Below are 13,059 nucleotides of genomic sequence, written 5' to 3'. Positions count from 1 at the left end.
CAAGTTTTGGTAGGGCCTTTTCACATTCTGCCAGAACAACGTTAGTAGGACAAGATGGCAAAAGAATGCATGGATGACGTTTCATTCAACAGATTACTCAGCGACATTAATCAGGTTCGTATGCACCTAAAAATGTATGGTTTCCATGGTAAACATGAAATGTCAATGCGGCCGATGTTTGTTTTGTCAGTTTCATGGTTTCATTTAAAGGTCCTGCTTTGCAGATTTAGTCTATTGTTCTCAATTCTAATCTCTTTATACCATGTTTGGATATTTAAATTTCACTGATATAGGAGATTACTTCATAATCAAATAATATACTGTTTTGGGATGATAGATAATAATTCAAATACACATAGTAGGCGTATATCAGCTGTTTAGTAAACTCTAAAACTATTCAGAAGTGTGTGTGTGGTTTAAATAATGTTTCGGATGATCATGAATCTATAAATTTGATTTTTAACGTATATGAGTTTTATCGACCACTATTATGAGGAAGCAAACCTAGTATAGAACTTTGATATATTAATGGATTTGAATTAAAAAATAAAATCTGATAATTAATGACACTGTAATTATAATGATACATCATGCGCTATTTTAGTAACATTCTTAAGCTATAATTATTCCATTAATTAACACCTAAATTATAAAAAAAATCAGTTTGAAATATTATCTTATTTTTTTAATGTACTGGGAGGTACAATGTCTGCTAATACCTATATATTTTTCTGCTGCTAGAAATTTGTTATCATCATTATCATACTATGGGTATTGACTTTTCTTTCTCTTCAGCAAACTTCATCCTTGGATAAGAAAGTTGAAACTTTATACAGTTCAAGAGGATTTTTCAGTGCTGATCAGGTACCAGATTTACTGATTCACCATACTTAGAACTCGAAAGCAAATTATATCTGAGCTGACAAGGGAGATTAATCTGTAGTTTGGATTTGTTTTCAAAATATAGGTCACAATAACATTAATAAATGGTATAGCTTTAAGCGAAATGATATAGAAAATTAATTCAAATTCTTTTGTTCTTCAATCGTCTTTGTCATCCTCTCTTTCCTTCAACATCAATGTGTGTTTACAGGCCCAATGACTTCTGTGCATAATTAGTAACAACATGTACATTAGAAAATTCAGATCTTGGCAAATTAGGTGTTTATAAACAAGCATGCCCATGTAACAGTTTCATATAATTTTACATGTCAAATTTTTCAGACAAAATTCAGCTATTAAATTTCAGTTATTGCTAATACAAATTTACATATTGTTTCTGAATTTCTTTTCCAGGCGGCCACACTACTATATGCCTATGGAAGCCCTTCTGATAAAATCAAGGCAGTTAGAGTCTTGGAGCCTGTAAGTATGAAAAACAGGACATATACTGGTAGTGCTTTTACTGTACTGTAAGATTGTTTTATGCAAAGATTTGTTGCTTTTTGCAGGATTGAATAAAATTGCAAAAGATGAATATCTTGAAAATAAAATCAAGAGTCCATAGTTTGCAAAAACTACTTGCAATATGTCCCCAGGTTTTAACAAATTTGTGAATATTTAGACCACAGAATCGACCTGTTGAGTATTTCATTTCATTTTTCAAAGACAGATCCTTATACTTTTAAATTTCAAGTGAATGTAATCGATAGATGTATACTTATATCCTTTTATCACTAGTAAAAAGTTAATGTGTTACTTTATTTTCTGCCATGTAGATACAATTTGTGGTTACTGCCATGTAGATACAATTTGCTGCTAATATAGAAAATAAAAAACAATCCTTATCTGTTTATCATAACTTTGATAAACATAGATTTTCATAAAACATTAAGAAAAAATTACTTTATACATACGCGCATCATTAGCAGAAAGTTCAATCAAACAGTGGTGCCACTTAGGTGTCATTGACCATGACATTAAAATATAAGACAAAATTATTAAATTGATGTTTTTATTCATTTATTTATTTATCTATTTATTTATTTTATTTGCAACACACATATATAATGTAACATTGAATATAGAAGTTTTACATGTCTCTTCACAAGTAAACTATGTTTATATATAAAAATTTCCTGCATTTACAACTAGTATAACAGTGACAAGACCAGATATTATAAAATTTTCCATTAGTTGTTTATTGTGCAATATTCAACATATAAGACCAATTAATACATAGCTTATTATATGAACAGGACAATGATGAAGTTCTGAAACTATGATCACTGTCAGTAGACTTATTATCAATAATGCCATTCAAACACAATAAATGAACATTTCAAATGCAATGTTGATTAAATTCTAAATTTCTGTTCAGTAATGCCCAATAGAATTTCATCAACTGTAAAATTAATCTTGTTTGTTGGGGCTTTATTTTTATTGGTTTTCAAGATACAATCTTCGTCAACAAATTCATATTTTGACAGATTGATAACTTGTGTTGTCAGATTGATAAATCGTATCATCAGATTGAGAAATGGTGTAAACCACATGGATTTAGTGTTAGTGGATTCCTTGGGAATAAATTCACAAAGTCAAGTATCAATATTTTTTTTTATGGAAACCACAAAATCAAGCCCCATAAAAATACAATTTGATATGGTTCAGATTGAGACTATTTATATTCTGACTAATTGAATGTGAAGTATGTAAACCTAGCTTAAAGTACCTAGTATTGTATATATGTACAAAATGTCATGTTCCAATGAACATTATCATCTGTTGATTAATCTCTATTGTATACAAAGTGTAGCCAAGATACAGAGTGGTTCTGACATTAAACATTTGTTCAGTGTGGTAGCCATCTACCACCTTCTACAAACAGGTCCCATCTCAAAATTACTTTGACTATTCACAAGACACTAAACCCAGCAAGCAACAGAAAATCAACAATATATTTACATGGTTTTTGTTTTGTAGAGATTATGTCGAATGACATGTAAGGATGCAAGAGGGATAATTGGAGCTGTCAGTGTTCACAATGACAAATTAATCGTCTTGGATTGTATAAAAAGGTGAGATACAAATATCTGAAGGTACAGAATAGTTTCAAAATGAACTCAGTACAGAGATGCAAATTTGTCTTCATCTAGGTATATTTAAACTTTTAATAGCATACAGGATTCAAGTTAAAAAATTAAGAAGAAAGAATATATTAATTTTATTATCTACAATAAAATGGTATTTTATATAGAACCCTTTTTATCAAGGGAATGATCTTAGGTTTTTTTTCTCTAGTTTCACTTAGTATTTCATTTCAAATTTTGATCAGCAGAAAAAAGTAACAAAATTAATATTTGTGCTGATATTTATATACTGTGTATTAAATAGATTTTTACAGAGTTATTTAACAGTCACATCAGAAAAAAAATGGAATTTTTTACCAGTGATGTATGACAAATAACATGTTAAAATACAAAATGTAGATGCAGCTTGAAACACAAGACTGTTAGATAAAGGCAGAACTCTCAAGACATACAGTATCATTGTCAGCTGTAAATTAATTCATTTTGAATTAAGAGCAATAATTAAGCAATAAATCCTAGTCTTTCCCCAACGATTTAATATCAGTATTGACTTAGCTTGGAGAATCTTATGATCATATGTAAGCAGAATTGTAGACAAAATTCCTTTCACTTTATTTTTTCATCGGTTTGGGACAAAAGTATATTAACAAAAGGTAGAGAAGTGCTTTACTATTCCATCGGCTTATATGAAGTTCTAATATCAATTATCATATCAAAAAGTCAGTACGTTTTTTCCAAGAGATTGACAGAAGGTAAGAAATACTAGCCAAAGTTACATGACATTTGAACCTATAAATTTCTTTAAATTATTAGTAAATTCATTAAATATAATATATTTGATAAAGATTAATTGTTGGTTATTAAGATTTTATAACATTTCATATTCTCTCTTTGTAGATAAATAATCATGGTAAAGTAACCATATAATGTAGTTTGTAGATGAAATTTACTCCTTTTTATCAGAAAAAGTCTTGTATGATTTTTGTTTATTTTTTTTTCAATTATCTGATATACATAATGCATTTTGTATTTTGTCTAATTTACATGACTTTATCATAAATGATCTTCCAGTTCATTTATTTGAAAAATAATAATATTGAAGTAATTTTCATAAATTTTATCAAAATTACACAGGAAAATTCTTATTACATTAGTTCTATGGATATGCATGTATCAGTAAGATAGTTGCTGCATGAATGGGTACTGCAAAGAATGACTTTTCCAGAGATACAAAGAAATAAGAAAACAGTACTGTATTGATGCTAGTATAGACTTTTAGATAGAGTAATACTAATTGCAATTTAATGTGTTTGAAAGAAATAATGTTTTTATTTATGATATTTTTCTCAAAGACAAATCTGAAGTTAAAACTACAGGTAGTTCATTAGATAAATTTCAGTTCATTCAGCACATGCACTTTTAAAGCTTGTCTCACTTCCTGATGAATGGAATCTACTATTGCTTGGCTGTCAGTTAACCTGTCATGAAAACGATTTAAATGAAACATGCATGTAAATACTTCAGTATAAAGGATAAAGCTTTCTTATGCTTTTTACTACAAACATCAGAAAATAGTTATAACAACAAGTTTAAAACTTTCAAGTTTTTCACTGACATTCCCTTGAAAATATACAATTAACATCTGTCACCAGAACATCATCAAATGACACAAAAAAAAACCCATTTATTACATCCCTCTAAATCAATTAGTGGGAGGGGGGTTGGGGGGATCCTGATTGCTTTTGCTTCATATTTTCTGTCATTATTTTCAAACCTCTCACTGAGGTAAGAAGGAATTGATATAGTTATCTCTTTGTCTGTGCTTCTGTCCATCTTTATCGATCCATAGTTGTGTCCTGTTGATTTTGGGAATGGTCAGAAAGATAAAATAGCTCTTTTCTTGAGAAGTTTCAGATATAGGTTCCCCTAATTTGTCTTTAGTTACACCGATTCAAGTTTGGGACTGATCAGAGTAACTAAATGGCTAACAGGTGGCCACGTTGGATTTTGACAATGATAGTTTGTTGTCACTATTTTTTGAGAAATACTGAATGGGCCTGATTGGAATTCCACACTATATGTAGGTTCCTCTTGGTCCCTGGTGGTGTCGTTTTGATTTGGGGACTGATCAAAAAGAAAAAGTGACTGACAGGTGCATGACCATCTTGGATTTTGAAAGTTAAAGATTAATTTTGCTAATTTTTAAAAGAAATTTCCGAATTTCATATAATTACGAGCAAAAGAAAAAAAAAATAGAGGAAAAATTCCAAATTTCGAAGACCAAGTACAGATCAAAGAAAAGTATCATAGAACTTTTCAAAATTCAAATCAGCAAAGAAAGTTATAGAATGAAAAGCGAGAGAATTGATAAAGTGTTTCAAAAGTCTCATATCTATAGTAGTTTTGGGCTGTAGTTTATAAGTGTAGTTACTACTGTTATGTATTTTGATACAATTAATATAAAAATGGAAAAGGTTTGTGGACATTGAAAAAGAATAAAGTTGAAACATTGTCAAAGAAAAATATTATACTGCTGAAATGTTTTCCATTCATATGTTATGTAACGCACTTTGACAAGAGGTGCATCTCAATTATGATTGTAAAACTGAACAATAATTCAGAAAGTCAGAGGAACATGTTTCTATTGATTTATCTGATGATACAGCTGATTCATTTGATATAGCGGAGAATGCTGGCAATTAAAAAAAAAAAAAGAAAGAAAGAAAAAAATTGTGCTCAAAATTCATAAAATTCAGAAATTGAAACTTTTTTAATAGATGAAGTATCTGTCAATTTTAAAATGTATTAATGCTGATTAAAAGAAATGGCCATGATCCAACTCTACCTTTAATTAGATAGATACAGAAATACGATTGTGAATTGATTTGATCGATGTATTTGCATGAAAAAATAACCATTTATTTCTTACTTGTTGGGGTAGACTTTTAGTATGACAGGGACCTTTTTGAGAAAAATTTATTGAATGTCAGATAAATTACAATTATTTCCAGACATCTTTAAGATTAAGGTATTGCTGACTTGTCGTGTATCAAAATTGATGGATCCATGATTTTGTGTCTTAGGTGTCTCTGTGACTACCAGACGACCTTGGGGCAGGAATATATCCTTAGTGCCTTTCCTTTCGAACATGACAAACAAAGAGCCATGCAGATTTTGCAGACTGTAAGTTCTGTCAGTTTTTTTCTTTTTCGCATACAAAGGCTTATGATCAAATAGAGGTGTCTCTTGCTCATAAAAATGGAAAGTAATTTAGAATGGACATTCTATTGGAAAATTGATTTAATATAGTAAAGAACTACATATAACAGAGAATAAGTAACACAGTTTTTTTCCAGTCAATCTTTATGATAAATAAACCGTTTTTATTTTAACTTCACATGTACCAATGTAATTAAACATGTTGTTAATTAAGGATACTTTTATAGGCAGAGTTACATGAAACAATTTAAGCATCAGAAAAAAATTCACTTCAGGGAAAAGGTCTTTTACATTTTTAGTATTGGCAATTTTATATAAATTTGAAACTGTATCTAAGCAGTCAGTCGTCTGAAATACGTGTCATTGTTGACTTCAATATCCTGTATCATTACTGTTTACCTGATTTGACCTCAGTAACCAATGTTGTTATATTTGACCTTGTTTGACCTAATTATCCAGTGTTATAGTTGACATTGTTTGACCTCGGTCACCAATATATTATCAGTGTAAATGTTGTTTGACCTCAGTATCCAGTGTTATCATTGTTCACCTTGTTTGAACTCAGTCACCAATGTGTTATCAGTGTTGACCCTGCAGGTTCTTCCTTGTTATAGGTTGGCTCTTCTGTGGCCAGTAAGGTAGCGGCTGGTGGTCACCAAGGTTATGCTGCCCTTGGAGGTCTCTACACACAAGCTCGTCCCATGGTTCCACATCTGTATGGACCTTTGCCCATGCAGGCTGAACTTATACCTGTAAGTGTGAAATTCTTCCGTCATTTTCAAAAGTTGATATGTTTTTTGTTTAATTTTAAGTTTTTTACAAGCCCATTTGTAGCACTGCAACTTATATAAAGTATATGTATATCATTTCGTACTTTTGGCAAATTTAGAAATTTAAGTTTACATTTATGGTAAAAAAAATCTGTAATACATACTGTACACATTGGGTTATCATAACTAATCAAATGATAAACATTAAACAGAGCAAAGGAAAACTGTGTTTCATATTCCTGGTTTCAGTTTAGGAAACAGTTCAAAATAGATTATTCATCAAATGTCTTTTTTAAATAAATGAATATTGAATAATGTAAACTTGAAAAAAACTCATCTTTGAAACAACTTTAGCTAAAATCAATAGAAATAATAAAATGCTGCTTAGAGTGTGGTATCATGAAGATATTGCTATAGTGATTGTAAAGTATACAACTCTGTAAGAATGAGTTCAACAGGTATGAAAATACATTGTCCTGACTTTGACTTTGAGTCAGAAGTAATGTGTTGACCCCATGGGTTTATTGTAGAAGAAATATCACAACAATGCAAACAAAACAATTGTCAATTGATTATTTTATCCATATGATACAATAAGATATCTTCTCACTGCAGGGTTATGGTAAGATTGAGATTCCACCTGAGGCCCAGCCTGGCGTAGTACCGTCTGTTTATACAGGTCATCCATCATACGCCTACCCACCTGATAAAAGTTATGCTGAAGATAGAGGTTACCCAGGCAACAGCTCCTTTTCCAACGGGCCCGCAACTCACAACTACCCTGCTGGAGCCCCTCCTCTGGGTCACCACAGCGGAGCACCATACTCAACAGGATTTCCACAGCTTGAAGCTTAACTTATCAAATATGATAATAAACAATGGTACCAGGATGTGATTTTGATGGAATGCAATTTGACAACCAATCCAGTTTTTTTGTTTTGTTTCATTTTTTAGGAAAAAACCTTTAAAAACCAATGGTCATTTTTATGTATCTTATCAGGAACATGGATGATAAACAAACTTAAATTTGTTATTTATGTGCAGTCCACTGATTTGACTTGTAAATTGCAGTGTTTTGATTTTGACAACATATTAAGAGGCACTGAATAAAGAAATGTTAACAAAAATTCAAGATGGATTCTAGTTTCAACTTCTTTCTATTCTTTTTCTTTCTTAGTAGTATGATTTCGTTTTGAAAAGGAATTTATTTTGAGATTGAATTCTTATAATCAATACTTTTTATTTAGAATTGAAAGATGAAATTTTATTGTGTTTCCTTTCACTATTCAGGACAGAAATCTGCTATTTTGTCTGCGGTTTATATTTTTCATCCAGGTTAATATCACACCTTATTAACCTCATCAAAAGTCCATAATTAAAAGATATGATGTATCTCCTGTCTGTGATATGATTGTAACATGGATTTTACTTAATGTTCTATTTATAACCAAAATATGTTAAAAGTATGTTTCTATGTGTATATTGTGGAAAAGAAGATGTACTGGAACAAAAATATCAATTAAGAATTGAGACATTTTCATAGATGTGCATGTGTTTTTATATATAAATATGTAATATACAGTTAACAGTAAACATACTGCTGTATTTTGAATATTGAATTATATACAATCTGTAACTATTATCAAACCATTTAAGTTTTGAATAAGGCACACCTATAGATTAGTTTTTTTTTCCTAAATAAAAGCATTGTGATTTCAGATTTGTAATAATTGATTCCACATCCTTCAATATTGAGGATTAAAATCTCTGGTTTATGAACAATTTCAATGCCAAAATGTGTTTTATTATTTAGCATAGTAAACTACACCTCGCACTAACCTGTGTTCTAAAACTTCCTTATTTTCTTTCCTGGTATACTTATTAATTTCTGTCCAATAAATTTTGTTTGATTCTGATAAATTATGAAGTATTGATTTAAGACTCCACAGAATTCTACTTTAATGAGTTTATTGATTCTCTGTATGCTTGTTGTTTAACAAGCTATTTGAAAATACAAAAGGAGTGGAAATTAAAGACAAATTCAACTTGCGTTCAAATGATAAATAATAATTAATACTTGAAAATGTATTGCACATCTGTTATAAATTCTACGTATTATATTTTTCATCAATCTTTTCTATTCTGATTTGCTCAAGAACTTTCAGCACATCAATTTTATAAACCTCTGTGATATTTCTATGTTATATATATATTCATTGATGTAACTTAGTTACTTGTAAATATGTTACAATATTCTGTGTTATTGTATTGTTGTATAAGTGTGCTTTCGTCTTTTACATTGTTATGAACTATCAAATATTTATATTATTTGTTGATCAAACATTGTCGCTTGATTTATGAGATAAAAACAGCATCAGTATTAGATATCAGTCAAGTTGTTGCCTCTTCCCTATAAACTTTTATATATGGTACCTTGTATGTTTGTATTTTTAAAACGTAATTGGATTTTTGAAATGTGCATTTGAATTTTACTCTCTGTAATTTTCAAATCTTACTGTTTATAAAACCAGTACAGCTTTTTAGATGTTAATCTTTGAAATCAGCCAAGGTAGAAAATCAAAAAGTCACATTTTGATAAAAAGTCATTATTTACCCTGTATGAATTGTAGTGGTTTTTTGCTTATTTTTTCTAGTTGCTTTATCATATATAAACTTAATAATACTGCTCCAATCACTTTCTGCAGCCTGCATGCTTCTTATAATACAAGTACACCTTTACCTGATTATTTGTCTGATATATACATACATATATGTAATGTACATAGATTATAAGTTAAAAGTCAAAGTACTGCAATGTATCTTGCATACTTTCAAATATAGAGTTGCTTCCCCTGTCAGTCTAAGAGCCTGTTGTATGGATAAGCAGTGTTTCAGGATCAGATTCTTTTTTGTCCAGAGATGAGGTATTTCCTCAATGTTACATTTTTTCTTTTCTTATTTAAACTAGTAATTAAAGAAATTGGAATAAAAAGATCAATGATTTCATTTAGGACAAGATCAGTACAGGGTATTGTTTAAAAAATAATTTTGCTTTCTTTTTAATACCATTGACACCATACATTGCTTGTATATCACGATTGCTGGATTGATAAAGACATCCTGTTCTCATTGAGATGGATATACATTAGTTTCCAAATGGAACCTCTGCTAATCTACAATGGAAATCTGAAAAAAAATCATTAAAGATGTTTATATTCAGATCTACTTTTAAATGGTACACTTGTAGTACCTTTTGTTTGGATTTTATCTTATTCTGTAAATTGTATCAATTATTTAAAAGATCACTCTTGCCAACAATGATATACAACTTTAGCAATTAGCGGTTAGCAATGAGCAATTAATAATAAACTTTTAAATAAATGTAAATAACTCATAACAATATTTATCAAGAAACATTTTACTGAGGCAAATATATTCACAGCCATTTTTTGTAGGATTACAAGGAAATATAATTCTAAGATAAAGATGTCGTTTTTGATGCTTTATCATAGGATATTGTGTAAATAATTTTTACTTTTAAACATCCTTACCAAACAAAACCTGTTGATTCAGTTTTAATCATGAAATACCCTTGCATGAGTGAATTATTTTTCGTAATGATAACAAGAAAAACTATCCTGGAAATATCACTTTGTTTTAATTATGTTACACAAAGATAATTACAGAAACAGCTTTGTTGCAGATCATGTGAATAAATATTTTCTGTTTTTTTTATATATATATATTTTAGCTTGAACGTATTTTCAATGCAGAAAATATTTACACTTTAGCAAAATTTTGGTTAAACTCCATACTTTGGTTGATAATCACTATCACTTGTTTTGTCCGCTGTTTAACCTTTCTATATTATGATACTATACGTTGCAGTGCTTGCTATTTTCATCATGCTATTTAATGTTTGTATACTTCCGGGCTATTTATTCCTTCAACTACAAGAAAAATAAATAAATAAATTCTATGTGCGCACAATTATCAAGAATTTTTAGATTTGTTGACAGTTGAACGTATGTTTCAGAAAGAAAAATATATTAACGCTAACCGTAAGCTTCAAAAAGGATGTTAGTGTATTAACGGACAGGTGCTGATTTGAGCGGAAATGTAGTTATGTATGTCCTTTAATGATGTGAGTCATTCCGAGTCAGTCCTGGATCTCTGCTCCATTCATATACAGAATTGAACTTATTTTAAGGTTATTACGACACAAGCAAACATCCAACAAGAGGAGCTATAAGTCGTAATAAGTTATTACAACAATAAGTTGATAGGACGTATACCTTGAAAACGCCCAGACTTGGACGCATTTTATCCAGTGTGGTAAAAAGGCTGGGAAACCAACCAAATTAGAGAAAAATCCAAATTATACACAGGTGTCCAACTCTCACTATATGTAGCTATTATTTTTTTTAGTCGTAACTTGTGAACTGTCATTGAAATAACCTTGAGGGAAGAATTTCACCAGCATCGTTGTTCCTAGAAACAATCAATGATAACTTTTATACAACATGCCTGTAGTGTTCCTCTGGATCAATGGTTTTGAACTTTGACATAAATATAAGATCAAGAGAGAAATAGAACCAAGAGCAACTTCAATAAGGAACACAATGACGTCATCAGAGAAAATCTCAACTCTACTGACTAAGACACTCTTAGCTGACAGGGATATCTTATTGGCGTGGAGAATTTTTCATTGAAATTTTCCATAAAGACATTGAAAAAAATGTAACAGGAAGAAAAACGAAATCGGCCAAATCGTACGCCGTGTATGACAGTGTTGATATGGACTTAAGAGACCATGGAACAGTTCACTACCTGCAAATGACTTAAATCACCAGAACTACGAATATGTTAGAACTAGTACAGAAAATGTCAGCAGATTATTCGTCATGTAAGATCAAAAACCAAAAAACCAGACCCAGATCTAAAATCGATGCATATTGATTTAGCTAGCATGTATCAAACTTAATAAATTAAAAGACTGGGACTAGACATTATGCATACCCCAGCAAGTACGCATAGTATTTTCAGTGCTGTGTACCCGTTACGGTGTAGGTGTTATGCAACCATTTATTTTCATTGTATCAATAAGCGTTATGCATATCATGATATCATATTGATTTTACGGTTACACTGTACTTGCCGAAGGAATCGTGTGTAATTTGCGTATACGTGTAGGTCTTGTTATAAGAGTAAAGTACTTACGATTTATATGTGTCGTAAGCGTTATGTGGTTGATGATGGGCGACCATGTCCGGTCATGTGGTTTTGACCATACTAGCGCGTGTTTGGTGGCGTCACCCCTTATCTTAGCCATTACCACGACAATGGACTGGTAATTGTTCTCGGCAATGTAACTGCTCTGTTAAAACATAATAAGTTCAATCAACCATTAGCGTTATTTCATTTTCTGGTTTTCCCGGTTGGAGTCATCTTGCCTTCACCAGCTGGATAAACCCACGTTATATTGTTGGCACTCAATGTCGGGCCCAGTGCAAAAAGTAATTCATTGGACAAAAAAGGAAATACAAATGTTTCTCAATAGGGTCACCATGGCGACCATACAACTTCCCCGTAATTTTCATAACCTGCATCTTTTGAACCACTTTGTTAGGAGTTGGCGACTTCTTGCACGAAAATCGTGATAAGAGGAACTGACCCTTGAATCAACAATAACATGTAAACACAAAGGTTCGAGATGCAGGAATATTGCTATCCAGAAATGGAAAATTCACGATAGGGAAATTGAAATCATTACGTTTATCATACAGCTACGAAATCAGAGTGGAGACTGTGGATGTGACAGGTAGCCCAGATTCGTGTACTGTACAGTTGAAGGATAGCGTGGCCATTGCCATTGCCAATGACATTGCCATTACTTCCTTCGTCGATGTCGGGATCTGGAAATAAAAGGTTTCGTAGGCAGTGCAATGTCTTTCTTACAGTCAACGACCATAGACCGGGAAATCAAAATATGTCATTCAAACCTGCGATACAAACACATACCTTGGGCAGAACTTAGTGTG

General features: G+C 31.0%; 1 protein-coding gene across 1 annotated transcript; it reads left to right on the top strand.

Annotated features, from left to right (window-relative positions):
- Positions 1–12: 12 nt before the first annotated feature.
- LOC132555002 (uncharacterized) lies at positions 13–7,921 on the top strand. Its single transcript, XM_060219331.1, has 7 exons — positions 13–114; positions 796–864; positions 1,297–1,365; positions 2,923–3,017; positions 6,113–6,212; positions 6,863–7,000; positions 7,634–7,921. Exons 1-7 carry the CDS (start codon positions 55–57, stop codon positions 7,871–7,873), a joined length of 771 nt encoding a protein of 256 aa, XP_060075314.1. The 5' UTR covers positions 13–54; the 3' UTR covers positions 7,874–7,921.
- Positions 7,922–13,059: the final 5,138 nt, after the last annotated feature.

This window comes from Ylistrum balloti, unplaced genomic scaffold (genome assembly GCF_031769215.1).
Source record: "Ylistrum balloti isolate Yb309-2 unplaced genomic scaffold, AGI_CSIRO_Ybal_v1 Utg370450, whole genome shotgun sequence".
In the NCBI taxonomy this organism is placed as follows: Eukaryota; Metazoa; Mollusca; class Bivalvia; order Pectinida; family Pectinidae; genus Ylistrum; species Ylistrum balloti.
The sequence above is the reverse complement of the archived record's forward strand: the minus strand, read 5'-3'. Positions and strand labels throughout refer to the sequence as shown.

Coding starts and splice junctions, on each gene's coding strand:
- LOC132555002 (XM_060219331.1), top strand. CDS start 55: ATGGCAAAAGAATGCATGGATGACGTTTCATTCAACAGATTACTCAGC. Junction 1,366..2,922: donor CAGTTAGAGTCTTGGAGCCT/GTAAGTATGAAA, acceptor TTTGTTTTGTAG/AGATTATGTCGAATGACATG. Junction 3,018..6,112: donor GTCTTGGATTGTATAAAAAG/GTGAGATACAAA, acceptor TTTGTGTCTTAG/GTGTCTCTGTGACTACCAGA.